Source organism: Loxodonta africana, chromosome 3 (genome assembly GCF_030014295.1).
Source record: "Loxodonta africana isolate mLoxAfr1 chromosome 3, mLoxAfr1.hap2, whole genome shotgun sequence".
In the NCBI taxonomy this organism is placed as follows: domain Eukaryota; kingdom Metazoa; phylum Chordata; class Mammalia; order Proboscidea; family Elephantidae; genus Loxodonta; species Loxodonta africana.
The window spans coordinates 8742160-8763520 of record NC_087344.1 but is presented as its reverse complement, the minus strand read 5'-3'; the positions used below and the strand labels follow the sequence as shown (position 1 = coordinate 8763520).

The 21361-nt window shown below is 45.8% G+C and overlaps 1 protein-coding gene and 1 pseudogene across 2 annotated transcripts; both read right to left on the bottom strand.

The window, feature by feature from the left end:
* Window positions 1-327: 327 nt before the first annotated feature.
* Window positions 328-1703, bottom strand: LOC111748438 (small ribosomal subunit protein eS24-like; annotated as a pseudogene).
* A 1324-nt stretch (window positions 1704-3027) lies between these two features.
* On the bottom strand, window positions 3028-10325 carry CD70 (CD70 molecule). Of its 2 annotated transcripts, XR_010321176.1 has the most exons (4): window positions 9562-10325; window positions 8701-8734; window positions 5973-6442; window positions 3028-5734 (listed from the first exon to the last, which is right to left on the bottom strand). XR_010321176.1 is itself a non-coding variant. In XM_064280385.1 (3 exons), the coding sequence occupies exons 1-3, from the start codon at window positions 9733-9735 to the stop codon at window positions 6039-6041; spliced, it is 612 nt and encodes a 203-aa protein (XP_064136455.1). In that variant the 5' UTR covers window positions 9736-10325; the 3' UTR covers window positions 5751-6038. The 2 variants fall into 2 exon arrangements, 1 of the variants encoding a protein (XP_064136455.1); XM_064280385.1 differs by lacking the exon at window positions 3028-5734 and having other exon boundaries at window positions 5751-6442.
* Between the last annotated feature and the right edge of the window lie 11036 nt (window positions 10326-21361).

Here is a 21361-nt window from a genome sequence, read left to right as displayed (position 1 = left end):
CTTTTTCTTGTATAGTTGATTGTTCTAAGGAGCACATTCTTTACAGGTATTATTGTTTATTATTTAGCCACGTCTATTATTATTATTTTTTTATTATTATTTGGCTGAAAGGTGACCTCCGTGACTGTCTTCAGTTTCAAGTTAGAAAGTTGTCTTAGGGCAATAGTCTTAGGAGTTCCTCTAGTTTCTTTCAGATCAGTAAGCCTTTTTTTTTAATTTGAATTTTGTTCTCCATTTTTTACCCATTCTAGCTAGGACCTTCTATTTTGATACCAGTCAGCGTGATCAGTAGTGGTAGCCGGGCATCATCTAGTTCTTTTGGTCTCAGGTTAGATGAGGCTGTGGTTCATGTGGGCCATTAGTCTTTTGGACTAATTGTTTCCTTGAGTCTTCAGTTTTCTTCTTTCTCCTTTGCACCAGGTGAGAAGAGACCAATAGTTGCTTCTTAGGTAGCTGCTTGCAAGTTGCTTGCAGGCACTACTCACCAGGCTAGGTTGTAGAACATTCTGTTTATGAACTGTGTTTTACCAATTGACCTAGATGTTCCTTGAGACTATGGTCTTTAGCCTTCAAGTTCAGTAGTTCAGTCCCGATGTATAAGTAATTTCTATAACTGTGCCCCCAAGTGCTCTATTTTATATATATATGAGTATGTGTGGAGCATTTACAAATACATACACAGAATATCCACAGCCATACCTATATGTGTATGTGGGTATACTCCCATATGACAAATCTCACCTATTTAGCATACATATTAGCCTAGGTATCTACTCACAGATTGTCTTCTTACTGTCGTTGCTGAATTGCATACCTTATAACATTTGCTGTGGTCTCCCTTTATTCTTACCTACCTCTCAGTGTCTTCCTTTGCTTTGGTCACATTGTGCTAACTTCCGCCATATCCTGTATTGCCTTTCCCTTCACCAGAATTAATACTTGTCTACTATCTAGTTCATGATTCTTCCTCCCTGAACCTGAACAGAAATTGAAAACAGTTAATTTTTTGCTTCACCATTTTTTAAGTTTTTATAGTTTATTAATCCTCTGGGAGAAACCCACGCAATCCTCAGCAATCAAGTCACTGCAGAACCTTTATTCCTTCTTTTTGCCTGCACTAACGTTGGCCTTGGCGGTTCCCCTGACTTTCTTCATTCTGTCCTTGTGCTCCTTGCACTGTTTTCTTGATGTCTTTTTCTTCTCATACAGGCCATGTCTTGCAAGTCTGTGTTTACGTTCATTTTTCTTTGCATAATTCAAGGAATCATAAATCATGCCGAAGCCAGTAGTCTTTCCACTGCCAAAATGGGTTCTGAATCCAAACACAAAGATGACAACTGGTGTGGTCTTATACATTTTGGCTAGTTTTTCCAGAATTTCTGCCTTAGGTACTGTTGCTTTCCCAGGATGAAGGACATCAATGACCATTTGTTTCCGCGGGAGTAGTCAGCTGGTCATGAAATTCCTGGTCTGGATAGTTACTGTTTCATTTATGAGGGCGGCAGACGCTCAGGCAGCCAGCGAGGAAACTGCTTCACTATTTTGGATTCAATGATAATTTTTAAGTTGTAAGCAAGACCATTGGACCATTTATGTTTGATTTGCATCTGGCGGCCACATGTGCCGAATGCTTTTCTGGCACATGGCTGGTAAGGGCACGGTCGACTGCTTCAGCAGCTGCAGCTGTAGACGGTGACCGCCATTATGCCAGGTGATCCACAGGCAGGTTCAAAGTTGGCTATTTCCGCCTCGTGCTTGAGCCCTCTAACAGTAGCACAAGCTGTGCCTCCCGAAGGTGTGAGAAACGCTCTGTGATTGAGAACGCTTATAGTCGGAAATCTGACAGAGCTGCTTAAATGGCACCGAGTTCTGAGCAGAGTTTCGGGGGAATGGAAATTTGTCAGGTGTGTGCAAACCTTTTAAACGTACATTGGTCACATTTTTAAAGTGTAATACTTAAATTTAAGAAAGAGAAAATAGCGTATAATGGTTTGATGATGTCATTCTTGTATTTGGTCTCAGTGTAAATGTATTGTCAGACATTGTACTTATATGTTTACATTTGATATTTATCTCACGAATCCAAATGTTAACAAACATCAGCAACTAGCGGGAAGAAAATTAATATTTCAATTGCAACATACCCTTATTTCACTGAAAAGAACTTGATGGCATCACTGCGAAATGAGATTTTTCTGCAAAAGGTTCTGGATAAATGTACGAGAATTTTGTAAAGTGGGACTCTGAATGGAAGAAACTGGCAAACCCTGCGAATGTAAAACCGAAGTTATTCCAGTTTTTCTGATATACTGACGATACATGGCTAGAAGCATTTTAATATGTACGTTCATTTCTACAAATGTATTCACGCACTCTAGTCTCTTTATGTTATCAAGGTCTAAGACCTATTTTTACTGTAATATAATATGTTATTGTTGTTAGGTGCCATGGAGTTGATTCCAACTCACAGTGACCCAAGGTACAACAGAATGAAACACTGCCTGGCCCTGTGCCATTCTCATAATTGTTGCTACGTTTGAGCTCATTGCTGCAGCCGCTGTGTCAGTGCATCTCATTGAGGGTCTTCCTCTTTTTTGCTGACCTTCTGCTTTACTAAGCATGATGTCCTCCCCCAGGGACTGACAGCTCCTGATAACATGTCCAAAATATGTGAGATGAAGCCTCGCCATACTTGCTTCTAAGGAGCATTCTGGCTGTACTTCTTCCAAGACAGGTTTGTTCTTCTGGCAGCCCATGGTATAGTCAATATTCTTCACCAACACCATAATTTAAAGGCATCGGTTCTTCTTTGGTCTTCCTTATCCATTGTCATTTTATCATAGTGACCTTATAGGATAGAGTAGAACGGCCCCATAGAGTTTCCAAGGCTGTAAATTTTTACGGAAGCAGACTGCAAGAACTGACTTGCTAGCAATGGGTTTTTTTTTTTTTTTTTAAATAATGCATTTGAAAACACATTGATTGAAAAACTTTAACGCCTTTGAAAATCATAGCGTACTAGGAGAGCTTATCTAGGTCCTTCTTATCAAATTCTAATTAGTTCTCAACTTAAGGTCAAGGCTATGTGACCTTCAAAAAGCGTTTGGGAAGTGATAGACAATCTGGAAAGGAGTGTCTTAGGCAATGCTGAAAGTGAAACAAAGGAAAGCCATTCAGGAAATACTCTCCTTCCAAATGATGATGTTGATGAGATGGAGTTATTTCTCAAAATGAAAGGAAAAAAAAGTTAAATTGAGATCAAACAACTGTGCCGTTAATATTGGCTTCATATTTACAAGCTTTGACAGTGTTCAAAGAGTTGAGAGAAAAAGTTTTCTTGTGTTTTGGGAACAAAACCATTTACAGTATCCCCAGTTGTATGAAATTGCTATGGTAGTTGTCTTAGTCATCTAGTGCTGCTATAACAGGAACACCACATGTGTATGGCTTTAACAAAGAGAAGTTTATTTCCTCACAGTCAAGTAGGCTAAAAGTCCAAATTCAGGATGTCAGCTCCAGGGGAAGGCTTTCTCTCTCTATTGGCTCTGGAGCAAGGTCTTTGTCCTCAATCTTTCCCTGGTTGAGGAGCTTCTCAGGCAGAGGGATCCTGGGTCCAAAGGACGTGCTCTGCTCCCACTGCTGCTTTCTTGGTGCTATGAGGCTCCCAGCTCTCTGCTTGCTTCCCTTTTCTTTTTATCTCTTGAGAGATAAAAGGTGGTACAGGCCACACCCCAGGGAAACTTCCGTTATATTGGATCAGGGATGTGACCTGGGTAAGGATGGTGTTCCCATCCTATCCTAATCCTCTTTAACATAAAATTACAATCACAAAATGGAGGACAACCACACAACATAGGGAATCATGGCCTAACCAAGTTGACGCATATTTTTGGGGGGACACAATTCAATCCATGACAGTAGTTTTAGGTGCAGCAGCTACTCAGGTCAGTGCTGAGTTTTCTCAGGTGTGAAATTCATCTTGCGAGACAAATGAAAAAAAATATTAGAGGACACTCTTTTAACTAGGTGTAATTATGGTTTATTACAATGATATTTTCTTAATGAACTAATTGTGTATGAACTGAATCTAGGTAATCAAATGTTTATTTTATGTAGTGTTATGGCAATTCTTCAGCTTAGAACTGGGGTGAATATTCAAGTATTAAATACTTCAGTGTGCTTTGCCTTTATGCATTGAAGTATTAGGTCTGATAGCACACTTTGCATTTCCAGTATTTCATGAATAAACGCTTATCGATTTTACGTGACTGTTAAGTGTTAGTACTGAAATGCTGCCTACATCAAAATTAAGTTTGTTCTCAGTATATTTTATAGTATTGAGAATTTCCTACTAAAAAAGTATTCTGAATCTTCCATTTAATATTTATACAGTATGTTAGGAGTGTTTTTTTTTTTTTTTTAATCACAATACTGTTTTTAAAGCGACTCAGTGTTGCAGTGAATTTTTAACAAATAGAATTAAAAAATAATATATTTTCGATAGGGTTTTTCTTTGCATTGAAATCTTTTGAAGCAGTGATGAAAATTGAACATCACTGTTGCTTTAGATTTAATTATTAATGCATTGTAGAAAGAGTTTAATATTGCTACTTTTCAAGACTACAAAATCTTGGGATGAACAAAATTCGAGTTACTGTAAAAATGCAATATTATTTGCAATAGCAGAAACTAACTCGGTAGCCGTATTTCTTCAGATGAAATTGCGCCAGGTTAGCCATTTGCAGAATAGAAATCTGAGCTCAGAGAGTGAAAAATAGGTTCCAACCGGTTCAATTGTGGTTGACGAAGCACAATGGAACAGAACCGAATTTTTATAATGTTGGCGATCCAAAGCCCACTCTTCAGACAAAGGTTAGGCTGGACTATAAAACATAGAAAAATACTCGTAAAGAGTGTGCTTCTTAGTTCAAGCAGATAAACGAGATAAAATGGGTGGCTCCTGTCCGAAGGCAAGATGAGAAGGCAGAAAGGGACAGGAACAGGTCGAATGGACATAGGGAACCTGGGGTGGAAAGGGAGCGTGCTGTCACATTGTAGGGTTTACAGCTAATGTCACTTAACAATAAACCCAGTGCTGTCGAGTTGGTTCCAACTCATAGCGACCCTATAGGAAAGAGTAGAACTGCCCCATGGAGTTTCCAAGGAGCGCCTGGCGGATTCGAACTGCCAACCCTTTGGTTAGCAGCCGTAGCACTTAACCACTACGCCACCAGGGTTAACAATATGTGTATAAATTTTTGTATGAGAAATTAACTTCAGCTGTAAACTTTCACCTAAAGGGCCATAAAAAAAAATTAATGATGATCATGCATGATAACCAGCCTAAAAGATGACCCCTAAAGATCCTTGCCTACTAGTATTCATGGTCTTTGTGTTGTAGTCGCCTACCATACTGACAAGCGCTAGCCTGCGTAACCAAAAGGATGTTGAGAAAGTTAGGGTGTGTAACTTTCCAGGCTAGATCATAAAGATGTTGTAGTATCTGCCTTGCTTTTTGGATCACTCACCCTGGAGGAAACTAGCTGCTTAGTTATGAGAACGTTCAAGCAGCCCCATGGAGAAGCCATGTGCAGAGGAACCGAGGCCTCCAACCAAAAGCCAGCACCCACTGGCAGCCATGTGAATAAGCCATCTTGGAAGAAGGTCCTCCAGCCCGAACCAAGCCTTCGGATGACTGCAAACACGTGAGAGAACGCAATCGACAACAGCTAGACTAAAAAAAAAAAAAAAAAAAGACTAAAGCACTGCCAAATTTCTGACCCACAGAAACTGTGAGATAATGTTTATTGCTATTTTAAGCCACTAAGTAATCTGACAGGCAACAATAAATAACAAATACCAAAACCCAAAAATGATAACCAGGACAGAAAAAATTACACTTGGAAGCCTGGTGTTCAAGTTGTCCACTTGTAACATCTCTGTTGTAGCAGCAGTAGATAACTAAAACATACACAAAGGAGAGGCGAATGACGAGGGAAAACGGAAAACTCCTCCCTGGATCTGGGCTTCTGAGGACGTCAGGAGGATGGTGGCCAGGAGTGCACCCACTGAACCCCGAAGAAGGTGTCATCGGCGTTGCGGGAGGCCTGCAGCGGCACTGTGAGGTTGGTGCAGAGGGTGTCGCCCTGGGCCAGCGGTGTCAGGCGCTGGGAGGCGACGGTGCAGCCGAGGTAGAAATTGAGACGCAGCAGGCTGACGCGGCGGGTGGCGGGGGCACAGATGCCCACGGCCAGGGTGGCCTCTCGGGGCGTGGTGGTCCTCGTGGACGAGCAGTTGGCCAGCGTCACCTGGATGTGTAGCTTGTAGATGCCATCACGCTGGACACGAAGCTGCCCGTTGTCCAGTGTGGGCCCGTGCAGGAAGGAGCGGCCCAGCGCGGGGCCCCCCTGCCAGCGCAGCCTAGGGTCCTGCTGCCGCAGGCCTGCGGGTGGAAAGGCAGGGATGAAAGGACGGAGGTTTAGGAAAACTGAGGGCCAAGCGGGCAGAGGGACAGTGGGGTAGAGGTATAGGGCGTCAGAGAGATAATGGGACACAGGGTCGGAGACCCAAAGTGTGAGAATGAGAGAGACAGGGAGACAGGAACTGGGGGTCATAGAGACAGAGGGATAGAGGGTCAGGGAGCCAAAGGGTCGGACACAAGAGACAGGAAGTGGACCTCACAGACACAGAGGGTCAGGTGAGACATCCAAAAGGTCAGAGAGAGATGGAGAAAGAGAAGTAGAGAGGGGGAAGTGAAGGGAGGAAAGAAAAAAAGAAGGAAGGGAGAAAGGAAAGAAAGAAAGAGATAGAGAGACAAAAAGAAAAAGACAGGAAATGGGAGTAATAGAGATAGTGGGATAGAGGGTCAGTGATCCAAGGGGCCAGAAAAGGGGGACAGGAAGTGAGGATCATAGAGAGAGTAGACTAGAGGTATTGAGCATCAGAGAGATAGAGAATAGAGGGTAGAGATTCAAAAGGTAAAAGACAGAAGTGGAGTTTATAGAGACAAAAGGATAGAGGGTCAAAGACCCAAAGGAGCAGAGGGCAGAGAGACAGAGGAACGGGGGTGCCTCCGTGACAAAATGGGATGGACACAGCTCCCAAACTTCCAGGGACTTTGATCTCAGGAAATGAGTGTGGAAACAGAGGAGGAAGGGGCTTAGACAGAGGTTGAGAAGGAGGGCAGTTCTTCCCACAGACAGCCCAATGACTCATTCCCTTCTCTCCTTCAGGGCTTAGCTCCAATGCCACTGTCTCAGGGAGGCCTTCTCTGATGACTTTATTTCCTTTTCTTTTTTATTGTGCTTTAGGTGAAGGTTTACGGAGCAAATTAGTTTCTTACTAAACAATTAGTGCACATATTGTTTTGTGACATTGGCTGCCAACCCCACGACATGTCAACACTGTCCCCTTCTTGACCTTGGGTCCCCCATTTCCATTCATCCAGCTTTCCTGTCCTCTCCTGCCTTCTTGTCCTTGCCCCTAGGCTCATGTGCCCATTTAGTCTCGTATACATGGTTGAGCTACATTTTTTTTACATGGTTGAGCTACATGTATTATTGTTTGTTTTATGGGCTTGTCTAATCTTTGGCTGAAAGGTCAACCTCAGGAGTGACTTCAGTATGGAGTTAAAAGGGTGTCCGAGAGCCATACTCTTGGGGTTTCTCCAGTCTCTGTTAGACCAGTAAGTCTGGTCTTTTTTTGTGAGTTTGAATTTTGCTCTACATTTTTCTCCAGCTCTGTCTGGGTCCCTTTATTGTGATCCCTGTCAAAACAGTCGATAGTGGTAGCCGGACACCATCTAGTTGTGCTGGACTCAGTAATGATTCCATTTTAAGTCACAGCGCCCAACCTTGGCATGCCTGATCCTTCTCCCTTTGCTTTGTCTTTCTCCAAAACATATCATGCATGAGACTCACTACACTTGACATGCTACACATTTTACTTGGGCGTTTACTAATCACCTGTCTCTCCTCCATAGCAGGGCAGCTTCTTTCTGGTAGGAATTTTTGTTTTGTTCACTGTTGGGGCACCTAGAACAGAGCCTAGCTCACCACAGTTGCTCAATGAATGTTGAAGGAATGGCAGCGATTGCTAGGGCTGTTGTTAGGTGCCATCGAGTTGATTCTGACTCACAGCGGCCCCATGTGACAGAGTAGAACTGCCCGATAGGGTTTCCTAGGCTGTCATCTTCACAGGAGCAGATCTCCAGTTCTTTCCTCCATGGAGCCACTGGTGGGTTCAAACCACCAACCTTTTGGTTACCAGCTGAGTGCTTTACTGTTGTGCCACCAGGGCTTCTTATAGGAATTATTGGTACTAGGGTAGCTGTTGTAGTTATTTTTGGCTCTTTCAGGGAAGGAGTTAAAATGTGAGGAAATTTGAGAAGATAGCATACACCCAGAAACACACTGCCTCCCTCTCTTCCTTTTCTTTCTTTCCTTCCTTCCTTTTTTCATTCTTTCCTTCTTCCTTACCTCGCTCCCCCCTCTCCGTCCATTTCTTTCCTTCTTTCTCTCTCCCGCTCCTCTCATCCTCTCCCTCCCTCCCTCATCTCTTCCCTCCCTCCTCTCTCATCCTCTCCCTCCCTCCCTCATCTCTTCCCTCCCTCCTCTCTCATCATCTCCCTCCCTCCCTCCCTCCATCCCTCCCTCATTCCCTCCATCTCTCTCACAAACACACACCCCTGCCCTGTGTTACCTGTGTGATTTAACTGGAGCTCAGCTATGTCCCACTGGAAGAAAAGACCAGAAAAAAGGACAGTTACCCAAGTGCTGGGGTTTTCAGTGCCTCCCCTCCAAGCCAGGAAGTCTCTTTTCTCTGCCTACTCTCATCCCCACCCCTCATCCCACAGGGCCTATGTGTGACTTTTTAAAAGATAAAGACCTCAATGAGGAAGTAGGGTTGAAGTAACAGGGAGCATGAAGATGATGGCAAGACCTTCAGAGGAACTTCCTAATTTCCTGGATCTACAAGGCGTGCGTGTGTGTGTCCCCTGAGCAGTCTCCAAAGGAGAGGACTATGGTTGGTGTCCAGGGCCCCCCAGTGAGCGTCTGCTGTCTGTCCTGTCCTAGGAGACCCCCCGGAAGCCCCCATCCCAGCTCTGTGAAGCCCCCAGCAGCCCCTGAGTCATCCTGGTGGGGAAACACCAGAAATAAGTCATCATCCAAGCCCACATAGATGGAGGCACCTTCCCCAGCTTCAGGTCTTCTTTCCGGCCCGGGATGCCCCTTCACCTCCACACCAGGTCCTGGGGTGGGACCGACTGTCGTCTAGCCCCAGGCAGTCTTGTACTGCCTCGCTTTGCCCCTTTCCAGCCAGATCACCCTCCCTGGCCTCTTCTGATTCACCTCAGTCTGTTTTTGCCTTGCTACTCTCGAGTTCCTCTGCCTGGTTGTCATTCTGCTCTCCAGATTGCCATCTCTCTGCCTCTCTGTTTCTCTCCTCCATTCCCCATCCCCTCCCCTGACCTTGGGCCCCACTCAGGGGTTCCCAGGCTCCCTGGGACAGAGGGAAGGTGGCAGATATGTGCCTCTCTCCCACTCGCCCTTCGTGACTCACCTCCCGTGACTCCTGAGGCTTCTGAAGGCAGAGGATGCAGCAGACCACCATGGTGCTAACCACACCAGTGAGAAATAGCAGGAAGACGCCCCGCAGGAGGGACGCCCAGGCCAGGCGGGGCACCAGGCAGCCCGAGCCCTCCTCCGCCATCACAGTCCTCAGCCAGCGCAGCATTCACTGCTCGAGGCAGGGTGAGGAGGAGGAGGAAGAGGAGGCAGTGGGCCAAGATGGGGAAGGAAACCTCAGCTCTTAGGAAGTTCTCGGGCACCTGCTTGCCCCGGCTTGCCAGGGACCAGCCCCGCCCCACTCTGGGGATGTCCTGCAGAAGGGAGGGACTTCGGCGTGTCCCATTGTGCAGGGGAGGGAAGTCCCCTCCAGCTTCGGGCAGCCCCACCTCCCTGGTGACATCAGATGGTCGTAGGGTGGCCTGAGTTGTCTGCGTGAAGTGGTTGACCTCCAAGCTTCCTACCTTGTTCTCCATCCTCATCCTTCTGGGTGCTCATTCATCGATTCATTCAACAACTCTCAGTTGAGCATCTCTTATGGACCATATACTATGTTGGGCTCTAGGGGTACAGCAAGCAGCCAGGGGTTGGGAGTGCTCCCCAAATGTCCACGTGCTCCTCTCTGTGTTCCCACCCTCCTTGGTGGTCAAGGAGGACCTGCCCAATGGGAAGAAAGTGAAAGTGAAGAGCCATCACTTCCGCCCCTGGCTCTCATAAACACCCCACGTTACCCTTCAGTTCTCCTCCCCTGTCCTCGGAGGCCACCTGTTCATCGTATTTATACTTTTGCTGTAGTCTGAAACTTCTAAGTGTTCACTTCTAATTTCTGCCCAATGCAGTTGTTGTCAGTTGACTTTGAGTCGATTCTGACTCATGACGACCCCATGTGTTGCAGAGTAGAACTGCTCCATAGGGTTTTCAATGGCTGTGACCTTTCAGAAGCAGATTGGCAGGACTTTCTTCCAAGATGCCTCTGGGTGGGTTCGAACTGCCAACCCATCGGCCAGTAGTTGAGCGCTTAACAGTTTGTGCTGCCAGGGACCTGTTCTTGATGGCTGTTGTTACAGATTGAATTGTGTTCCCAAAATATATGTGTTGTGAATCCCTATGCCTGTGGAGAGAAATCCCTGGGTGGAGCAAATGGTTAAATGCTCAACTACCAGCTGAAATGTTGGGGATTCACACCCACCCAGACATATCTTGGAAGACGGGCCTGGCGACCGGCTTCCGAAAGGTCACAGCCTAGAAAACCCTATGGAGCAGTTCTCCTCTGTACACATGGGGTTGCCATGAGTTGGAAGCGACTTGATGGCAACAAATAACAACAACAATACCGGTGGATGTAACCCCATTTGGGAGTGGGGTTTTCTTTGTTATGTTAATGAGGCAATTGTCAGTGTAGGATGTGTCTCAAGTCAAACACTATGAGATATAAAAGGCACAGAAGAAGCAAGCACAATGGGGAAAGATAGAGACCATGATTTATGAAGACCTTCAAGGACCCAAGGAACAGAAGCTAAAAAGAGGCAAGGACATCCCCCCAGAGCCAACGAAGAGAGAGCCTTCACCTAGAGCCTATAGCCTGAATTCGGATTTATAGTTTCCTAAACTGTGAGAAAATAAATTTCTTTTGTTTAAAGCTGCCCACTTGTGGTATTTCTGTGATAGCAGCCCTAGATAACTAAGACAGATGCGGAAAGACCACTTGACAGATGAGGAAATCCTCACAGGATTGTGACGGGACTAGTAACAGTGCATCAAATCACTAGCTAACCACTAATTCCTGTGGTGTGAACACTATTGGAGACAATGTGCAACAAGTGGGTGTGGCTGTGTTCTAAGAAACTCTATTTGTAGACAACTGAAATTGGAGTGTCATGCAGTTTCCACAGGTTACGAAATATTATCCTTTTTTATATATTTTTTGCCTCCTCAAATTAAAGAAAGTGAAAACCATTCTTAGCTCATGGGCTGTACAAAAACAGGGGGCTAGCTGGATTCGGCCTGCAGACTGGATGGAGTTTGCTGACACCTGGATTATATAATAGGGAGGGCATAGGGTGGAGAGGAGCCAGGAGCCTGGGTGGCAATGGGAGGGAGCCAGCCACAGGAGGAAAGACTGCACCAGGTGGTGAGCACAGCATGTGCAAAGGCCCTGTGGTGGGAATGAGCTTGGCACACTTACAGGCTTTACAAGAAGATCTGTGTGAGCAGGAGATGGAGGGAGACACTATGGGACATTGTAGGTTTGACGGGGAGTTTAGAGCATATTTACCGTGCTGCAGGAGAGCACCAAAGCAGCCCTGGTGATGCAGTGGTTAAGCCCTCGGCTGTCAACCAGAAGGTCAGTGGTTTGACCACACCAGCTGCTCTGTGGGAGAGAGATGTGGCAGTCTGCTTCTGTAAAGATTACAGCCTTGGAAACCTTCTGGGGCAAATCAACTTGATGGCAACGGGTTTGAGGACGGCACCATTGAATGATGGATTCTGACTAGTGTTTTTGAAATTCCCTTAAATGGCCACGTGGAGAAGGGACCACACAGGGCAGCTATGGTGGCAGGAAGAACAGGGAGGAGGTTTATGCAGGTGTCCAAGCAAGTGGTGATAGTTGCCTGGACTAGGGGGGTGGTGGCCAGGGCCATGAGAGGAAGGAGGTGGATATAGGATAGATTTCAGAGCTTGAGATAAAGGAATTTGCCGATGTGTGTGGGGGGCAGGGCTGAAAGAATGAGGGGTGTCAATTTGTGATCCAGGGGAGCACCCTAGGACCCCCACCCACCAAAGGAATTTCCTTCACTAAAGCCCCAACAAGACACCATGGTTGGTAAAGTAAGAGGGTCAGTGAAAATGAGGAACGCCCTTAATGAGATGAATTGACACAGTAGCTATGACACTTAACCATTGCAGTGGTCATGAAGATGGTTCAGGACTGGGCAACGTTTGGTTCTGTTATACATAAGATCACCATGACTCAGAGCCAACTCAATGGCAACGAACAACAGCAACAAAGCCCAAAGATTCCAGGTCTGGGTGTTCAGCTTATAACACCCCCAAAACGGGCCCCTTCCCCCAAATATCCCTGGCATGGTAACATTATCCTGGCAACTTCTCTCAACCTTTCTTTCTTTCCATGTGACACCCGATATGTCCTGGGGTCTAGCTCTGTCCACAAACTCCAGTTCCAGAACCTTCCATGCCCCGCCGTGCCGCGTTCCCACCGTGGGCCTTTGATGTCTGTGCAGCCCACCTGGTGCCCCTTCCCCGCCTCCATCTAGCTGCGTGCTGCCCACAGTGACCTGGCTGGAGGCATGTGGAGTTTTGCGTCTCTCAGCACACGGGCTCCAGTCTCAGCCTCGAGGTTTGGAAAGCTCACGCCTTTGCCAGCTTTAAGTTCAAAGCCTTCATCTGTGGGGCGGGCAACGCCAGAAATGCATCCAAAGCCCTTAGCGCAGTTCAAGCTCCTGGCAAGAGCTGGGTAAAGACCAACTCTCGACTCTGTTGTTTACCCCGTTGGATGAGTCTCCTAAGGCTGCTGTTAACAAAGTACCACCAGCTGGGTGGCTTGTGAGACCAGAGAGGCCTGGGTGGCTAAGTGGCAGAATTCTTGCCTTCCATACAGGAGACCTGGGTTCGATTCCCAGCCAACACACCTCATGCACGGCCACTGCCCATCTGTCCATGGAGCCTTGTGTGTTGCTAACCCTGATGGCTCAGTGGTTAAGTGCTGGGCTGCTAACCAGAAGGTTGGTGATTCGAACCCACCCAGCTGCTCTATGAGAGAAAGACCTGGCAATCTGCTTCTGTAAAGATTACAGCCTAGAAGAGTGTATGGGGCAGTTATATTATGTCGTGTTGTGTTGCTGTGAGTACAAAAGGAACTTGACGGCACCTAACACCACCACCATGATGCTGAACAGGTTTCGGCAGAGCTTCCAGACTAAGAGGGACTAGGAGGAAAGGCCTGGCAATCTACTTCCAAATACCAGCCAATGAAAACCCTATTACAGATCACAATGTTTGGCTCCACGACCAATCGTGGGGATGGCACAGAACCGGGCAGCGTTTTGTTCGCTGTGCGCGGAGTCACTGTGAGTCAGGCCTACTCAACAGCAGCTGATAACAACAGGAACATAAACGCAGAAAACAATCTGCAGCCTCTCTCAGCAATGAGATGTGAATGAAGCCCATTACATATTGACAGAAAACGGTACAAGATGACTAAAACCAAGGGCAATTGCAGGTGACTCAAGGATTTCAGGGTGAAAACACGAAACCATAAAATTACAAAAATATGAGAACTACATAAAAATTATGGTATAGCGAAGACTTTTCAAGCATGTTAAAATAAATAAAAAGGCACAAAATAAAGCATTTATATGTCGTGTATGTAAATTGGTACTTTCTCCTTTTAAAAATACCTTCAAGTGAATAAAAAATAGAAAAATAAAAATACTTTCAGGTTAAGAAGGGGAGAGTGTTGACATGTCATGGGGTTGGCGACCAATGTCACAAAACAATACGTGTATTAATTGTTTAATGAGAAACTAATTTACTCTGTAAACCTTTGTCTAAAGTACAATGATATAATAATTAAAACCTTCAAGTTAAAAAAAAAAAAAACCCACACACAAAAGACAAGCAGCAAGCTGGGGAGAAAAAAAAAGATTCGAAAGACCAATGATGTAAAAGAGGCTGATTTTCTTAACATATCAATAGAGTAACTTAGAGGTTAAGTCATTATGAGTAATGCCTATTGGAAAGATGGAAAAAAAAAGAATATGAATAGCTAGTTTATGAAAAGAAATACAAATGCTTATGGAAAGGAGCTATTTCATGACAAGAGAATTAGAAATTAAAACCACAATGAAAAATATTTTTCTTTTTCCCTGACGATTTGGCAGAGGGCAGTGGCGGCTAGGTAAAAGTCTTGCCTTCTTTGCTGGAGACCGGGGTTTGATTCCCGGCCAGTGCACCTCTTGTGCAGCTACCACCCAACCTGTCAGTAAAGGCTTATGTGTTGCTTTGATGTTGGACAGGTTTAAAGGGAGTTTTCAGACTAAGATGGACTAGGAAGAAAGGCCTAGAGATCTACTGCTGAAAACCAGCCAGTGAAAACCCTGTGGGTCACAAAGATCCTATCTGCAACCAATCATGGGGATGGTGCAGGACTGGGCACTTTTTCATTCTCCTGTATGGGGGGTCGCCATGAGTCAGGGCAGACTTCGCAGCGGTTAACAACAACAATAGCAAAAGACAGAAGCATCTGATTATTCATCGAATGGCAAGTGTGTGTGTGTGTGTGTGTGTGTGTGTGTGTGTGTGTGTGTAAATCGTTCTCATACCTGGCTACCGGGCTTTGAAATGGATGCAACCATGGAAAGAAAAACATCAACAAGCCTACCAGCAATTTTACCTGCTGGGCACCCAGGCCTGGTGGAAAGGTCACAGCCTTGAAAACCCTGTGGGGCCGTTCTCCTCTGCACACATGAGGTCGCCATGAGTCGGAATCAACTCGACAGTTAACAACAGCAACATGTCACAAATACCCACATACACGCACCTCAGTTCAGCGTGACATTACTTGTCTCAACAAAGATACAAAAAACACCTCAAGACCCATCCATGATTGAGGCCTTGGGTCATTGTTATTCTTATTTCCACTTTCGATATGAGCAGTTCAGAGAGAGAGAGAAGACCCACTTAGTCCACAAAGCCAGGGGCCTGGGGTGTGGGAGCCTGGGTTTGTATCTGGATTTGAATCACCTTCTTGACCAGGGGCTTCCCCGTCTCACCACCACACAATCGATCCCTCGTGTCCCAGCCTGCATCTCGTTTCTGAAGGTGGGGGCATCTTTTGTGATGTGGAGGGGTTTTCTGCAATCAAGGTTTCTTAGGCTGCAGGAAGGAGGTGTCAAGGCCGTCCCTTAGTGCCAAAGTCCCACCTCCCCCTGCTAATTCTGGAAAGTCAGGGGAGCTGGGGACCCAGCACAGGGGTGGGAGTTGAGGCAAGAGGCCCAGGGCCAATTTGGGCACAAGAAGTAAACCCCTTTCCTCCTAAGGGAAACCTCATGCCCACCAAGTAGACTTTTATCTGCCTTCTGCTTTTCCCGTTAGGATTTACGACACACATTTTTGGGGACACAATTCAATCCATAACGACAGCTATAACAAAAAGGTCCCTGAGACCGAAGCGCTGGGCTGAGGGCTGTGGGGACCACGGTCTCAGGCAACATCTAGCTCAATTGGGATAACACAGTTTATAAAGAATATGTTCTACATTGTACTTTGGTGAGTAGTGTCTGGGGTCTTAAAAGACTGTGAGTGGCCATCTAGGATACTTCACTGGCCTCACCTCTTTGGGAGCAAGGAAGACTGAAGAAAACTAAAGATACAAGGGAAAGAGTAGTCCAAAGGACTAATGGACCACATCTACCACAGCCTCCACCAGACTGAGTCCAGTGCAGCTAGGTGGTGCCCGGCCACCACCACTGACTGCCCTGACAGGGATCACAATGGAGAGTCCTGGACAGAGCTGGAGAAAAAGGTAGGGCAAAATTCTAACTCTAAAAGAAAGACCAGACTTGCTAGCCTGACAAAGACTGGAGAAACACTGAGAGTATGGCCCCTGGACAGTAATGAAGTGCTCCTGAGGTTTACCCTTCAGCCAAAGATTGACAGGCCCATAAAACAAAACGAGACTAAAGGAGCGCAGCAGCCCAGGGGCAAGGTCTAGAAGGCAAGAGGGGAAGGAAAGCTGGTAACAGGGAACCCAAGTTCGAGAAGGGGAGAGTGTTGACATGCCATGGAGTTGTTAACCAAGGTCATAGAACAATGCGTGCACTGACTGTTTAATGAGAAACTAGTTCGTTCTGTAAACCTTCATCTAAAGTACAATAAAAATAAAAATAAAAAGAGCAGGTCCTGAGTGGCAGAAATGGTTAAGCGCTCTACTACTAGGCAAAAGATTGGTGTTCGAACCTATCTAGCAGTAGTGCAGAAGAAAGGCCTGGCAGTCTGCTTCCGAAAGGTCACAGCCTTGAAAACCCTATGGAGCACAGTTCTACTCTGCACACATGGGGTCACCGTGAGTCAAAGTTGACGGCACCCAAAAACAACAAGCTTTTACCAGTGGACCCTTTTCCCACTGAACACTGGCAACTTCAGCATCCCTTTTTTATTCCCCTGGGAGTCCAGGGCAGGCTTCCTCTCTGTCTTGCCAGGGTTTGAGGTCACCAACAAAAAGCACAAACCACACGCTGCGATCGTGCAGGGAACAACACTTACGGAGAGAAGACACAGAATGAGAACAGCTTCCCTTATGGGCCCCGGTATCCCCAGGCCAGCAGGTTCCCCTCTTTGTGGCCGCTGTGGGGCACATGTCTCACTTATCTTGTGCCCTGGCGAAAGGAAAGACCCTGTTCCCTCCTGCCTGGAACAGATACAGAAGTGGGGGTGGCCACGTGCCATATGGTTTCTACGCATGAGCAGCAGACAGGCAGTGACCCTGTGCCTGGAAAGGACAGGGAGGCTTCTCTGATGAGGAGAAGGGACCGGGAGAGAGAGAGAGACCCAATTTGCAGCCTCCTTAACAGGGAATGTTCTGGGCCCTTTTTGGGTGGCCCAGATGGGAGCCATTGAGTCAGACCGTCCCCCCAACACTCTGTTCAACTTGACCGCCCTCCACTTTCCCTTTCCTGTGGTTGTCCTGAGCTGCTGAAAGGCGAGGCCCTGGGTGTTGTCTCTGCCAGAGTCCTGGACAAGAAGGGGACCAACACCCCACAGCCGCGAGACTTTCCCTAGCTTCCTATCCTGCCTCCCACCTCTAGGATCTCAACCTCCATTTCCCCCAACTCCATCCCTGGTCCTCTTCTCCATCCCACTAGCCACTAGGATTGGGAGAGTTGGAATTTTTTCCCCTTTCCTCCATAGCAAGGTCTTGTAGGATCCAGAGGCTAAAAACTCAGATTCTAAAGCCAGCCTGGGTGAGGCACGTGAGGCGCTTGCCTCAGGTGCAAAATTCATGGAGTCACCAAAAACTCATGTATCAAGGTAAGTAATAGTCTTAGGCAACATTTATTAATTTATTTTTTATTGTAGTGAATATATGTATATATACGGAAACCCCTGTGGTGTAGTGGCTAAGTGCTACGGCTGCTAACCAAGAAGAGGTTGGCAGTTTGAATCCACCAGGTGCTCCTTGGAAACCCTATGGGGAAGTTTTACTCTGTCCTATATAGGGTCGCTATGAGACAGAATCTACTCAACAACAGGTTTACATACGTATGTATGTATATATATATACTGTTGGGGCAGTGGTTAAGGGCTTGGCTGGTAAGCTAAAGGTCAGTAGTTTGGTGGTTTGAACCCACCAGCCTGTCCAAGGGAAAAGATGTGCCAGTCTACTTCCTAAAAGATTTACAGCCTTGGAAACCCTATGGGGCAGTTCTACTCTATCCTGTAGGGTCGCTATGAGTCGGAATCAACTCAATGGCAACAGGTTTGGTTTTTGGTTTTGGTTTGTATATATATATATATATATATATATATATATATATATAAATCAAGTCGATTTAGACTCATGGCAACCCCATGTATAGTAGACTGCCCCATAGGGTATTCTAGGCTGTAATCTTTATGACAGCCGATTGCCGGGTTTTTCTACCATGGGAGTGCTGAGTGGGTTCCAACTGCCAACCTTTTTTTCAACAGTAAATATCATGAAATCAAAATATAGATCAAGTGTTTCTCATGAAATGTTAGTGTCCGAATTAAGATGTGCTGTAAACATGAAATTCACAGCAAGTTCAGAGACTGGGTAAGAAAGAAAGTAGAATATCTCATCACGATTTTGTGCATTGATTAGATATTGAAATGATACTATTTGGGATATATTGGGTTAAAAAGAAATAGTATTAAAATTAATCTCAGCTGTTTCTTTTTACATTTTTTAAATGCATTTACTAGAAAATTTAAAATTCCATGTGTGGTTTCCATTATATTTCTCTGGTTACTTAACAGTCTGATTAAGACAAACGTCTCACGCTGCCCCACAGCGCCCCCTAATGGGAGCAAGTTGAGCCACAGCCATTCACAAAAACCAGTCGCCTTTGAGTCCATTCCGACTCATGGCCGCCCCCTGGTGTCAGAGTAGAACTGTGCTCAGCAGGGTTTTGAATGGCTGATTTTTTGGAAGTAAATCACCGTGTCTTTTCTTTGAAGTACCTCTGGGTAGACCACAAAGTAACACAAGCTGGGTGGCTTAAAACAACAAAAATGTAATATCTCCCATTTCTGGAGGCCAAAAGTCCAAGGTTGTCAGCAAGGCCATGCTCTCTTCGAAGGCTCCAGGGGAGGCTCCTTCCTTGCCTCATCCAGCTTCTGGTGGTCTCAGGCATTCCTTGGCTTGTGGCCACATCACTCCAATCTCTGCCTCCATCTTCACATGGCTGTCTGCCCTCTGTCTCTGTGTCTCTTCTCTTTTTATAAGGATGCCACTCAGATCAGGACCCACACTACTCCAATATGGGGGCCATTGGTGGGTCAGTGTGTTAAAACAAAAATACCACTAAGTCAATAGTAGAAATGAAGTTTATTTAACATAAACCCGTTGCCGTCGACTCCGACTCATAGGGACCCTCTAGGACAGAGTAGAACTGCCCTATTGAGTTTCCAAGGAGCAGCTGGTGGATTCGAACTGCCAACCTTTTCGTTAACAGCTATAGCTCTTAACCACTACACCACCAGGGTTTCCTTATTTAATATATGATTTGCAAATTGGGGTAACATTTCCACTAGGGAGTCCCAAAAAAAGTTCCAAAGAGGAAAGAACTTGCAGAGATTCTTATTTCCCACCTTATCACGTTTGCCATGGAAACTGGGCGAGAGCAGTGTTCACATAATGACAATTTACCCTAGCACACAGCTTCTGGTCTGACCTGGACTCTCTGTTTCTCGAAACTGACTGCACATGCAGAATTCTTCAAAAGAGCCTGTCTTACAGAGACTGGAGAAACCCTGAGAGTATGACCCCTGGAAACCCTTTCGGCTCAGTAATGAGTCACTCCTGAGGTTCACCTTTCAGCTAAAGATCAGACAGGCCCATAAAACAAAATGAGACTAAAGGCACACACCAGCCCTGGGGAAAGGACTAGAAGGCAGGAGGGGACAGGAAAGCTGGTAATAGGAAACCCAAGGTTGAGAAGGGGAGAGTGTTGACATGCCGTGGGGTTGTTAACCAGTGTCATAAAACAATACGTGTACTAACTGTTTAATGAGAAACTAGCTTGTTCTTTAAACCTTCATCTAAAGTACAATAAATAAATAAAAATGCCTGTCTTAGTCATCTAGCGCTGCTATACCAGAAATGCTACAAGTGGATGGCTTTAACAAACAGAAATTTATTCTCTCCAAGTCTAGGAGGCTAGAAGTCCGAATTCATGGCTCCAGCTCCAGGGGAAGGCTTTTTCTCTCTGTCAGCTCTGGGGGAAGGTCGTCATCATCAATCTTGCCCTGAGTCTGGGAACTTCTCAGCACAGGGACCCCAAAATCAAAGGACGTGCTCCACGCCCAGCTCTTCTTGCTTGGTGGTAATGAGGTCCCTCTCCTCTGTTCACATCTCTCTTTTATATCTCAAAAGAGATTGACTCAAGATACAATCCATTCCTGTAGATTGTGTCCTGCCTCATTAACATAACTGCCTCTAATCCTTAACATCATAGAGGTTAGGATTTACAACACGTAAGATAATCACATCAGATCACAGAATGATGGACAACCACACAATACTGGGAATCAAGGCCTAACCAAGTTGGTACACATTTTGGGGGGCATGATTCAATCCGTAATAGAGCCCAAGACCTAAATCACAAGTCTGTACTAAAGGTATTTAAAATAGGCTATTTTTTGCTTAACAGTGAGTTTAGGAAACCAGTAGTCTAAAGACTCAAGGTCCAAAGATCATTTCAGAGCAATAGCTTCAGGGGGTCACCTCAGCCTCCATAAACCAAAACCCACTTTCAGCCTCCCTAGAACCCAGAAGTCTGGATTCCACAAGAATTAGAACTCCGTTTCTCAAGAGGTAGAATTCTTGCTTCCCATATGGAAGACCCAGGTTCAATTCCACCCAGTGCCCCTCATGCGCAGCCACCACCCATCTGTCAGGGGAGGCTTGTGTGTTGCCGAACAGGTTTCAGCAGAACTTCCAGGCTAAGAGAGACTAGGAAGAAAGGCCTGGCGATTGACGTCCAAAAGTCAGCCAGTGAAAACCCTGATGATCACAACCAATCATGGGGATGGTGCAGGACAGGGCAGCATTTAGTTCCATTGTGCATGTGGGCACCATGAGTCGGGGCTGACTAACAACAACTTATCATCATTACAACTAGTGCAGTTGTGATGAAGCTAAGAATCTAACATTCTCAGCTTCATTTCTGTCAAGTGGGCTTTTGTTATTGAAACTGTTCAGATTCTCTTTCTGTTTTGTTTCTTAAACCTCTTTCCTTCTCATCCCTGCCCCCCGCACCACCACCACGTCCATTTCTTTTCTCTTTTTCCCTCTTTCCTTCTTCTTCTCATTTGCAGTCTGTATAAAACATGACACGGCCATTCTATTCCACTACTCCCTGGTTGCCTAGAAGTGGTTAATAATACATTTGGCTGAAAAAATGAGTTTAATAAAAATGGGTTTAGCCTGTGTTCAGCCCACCCCTTGGAAGGCTGTTCGGGATCACAACAGCTTGCTATGGAAATGGTTTGGCATTGCAGAGAAATGTAGCCGGGAATGGCACAAGGAAGCC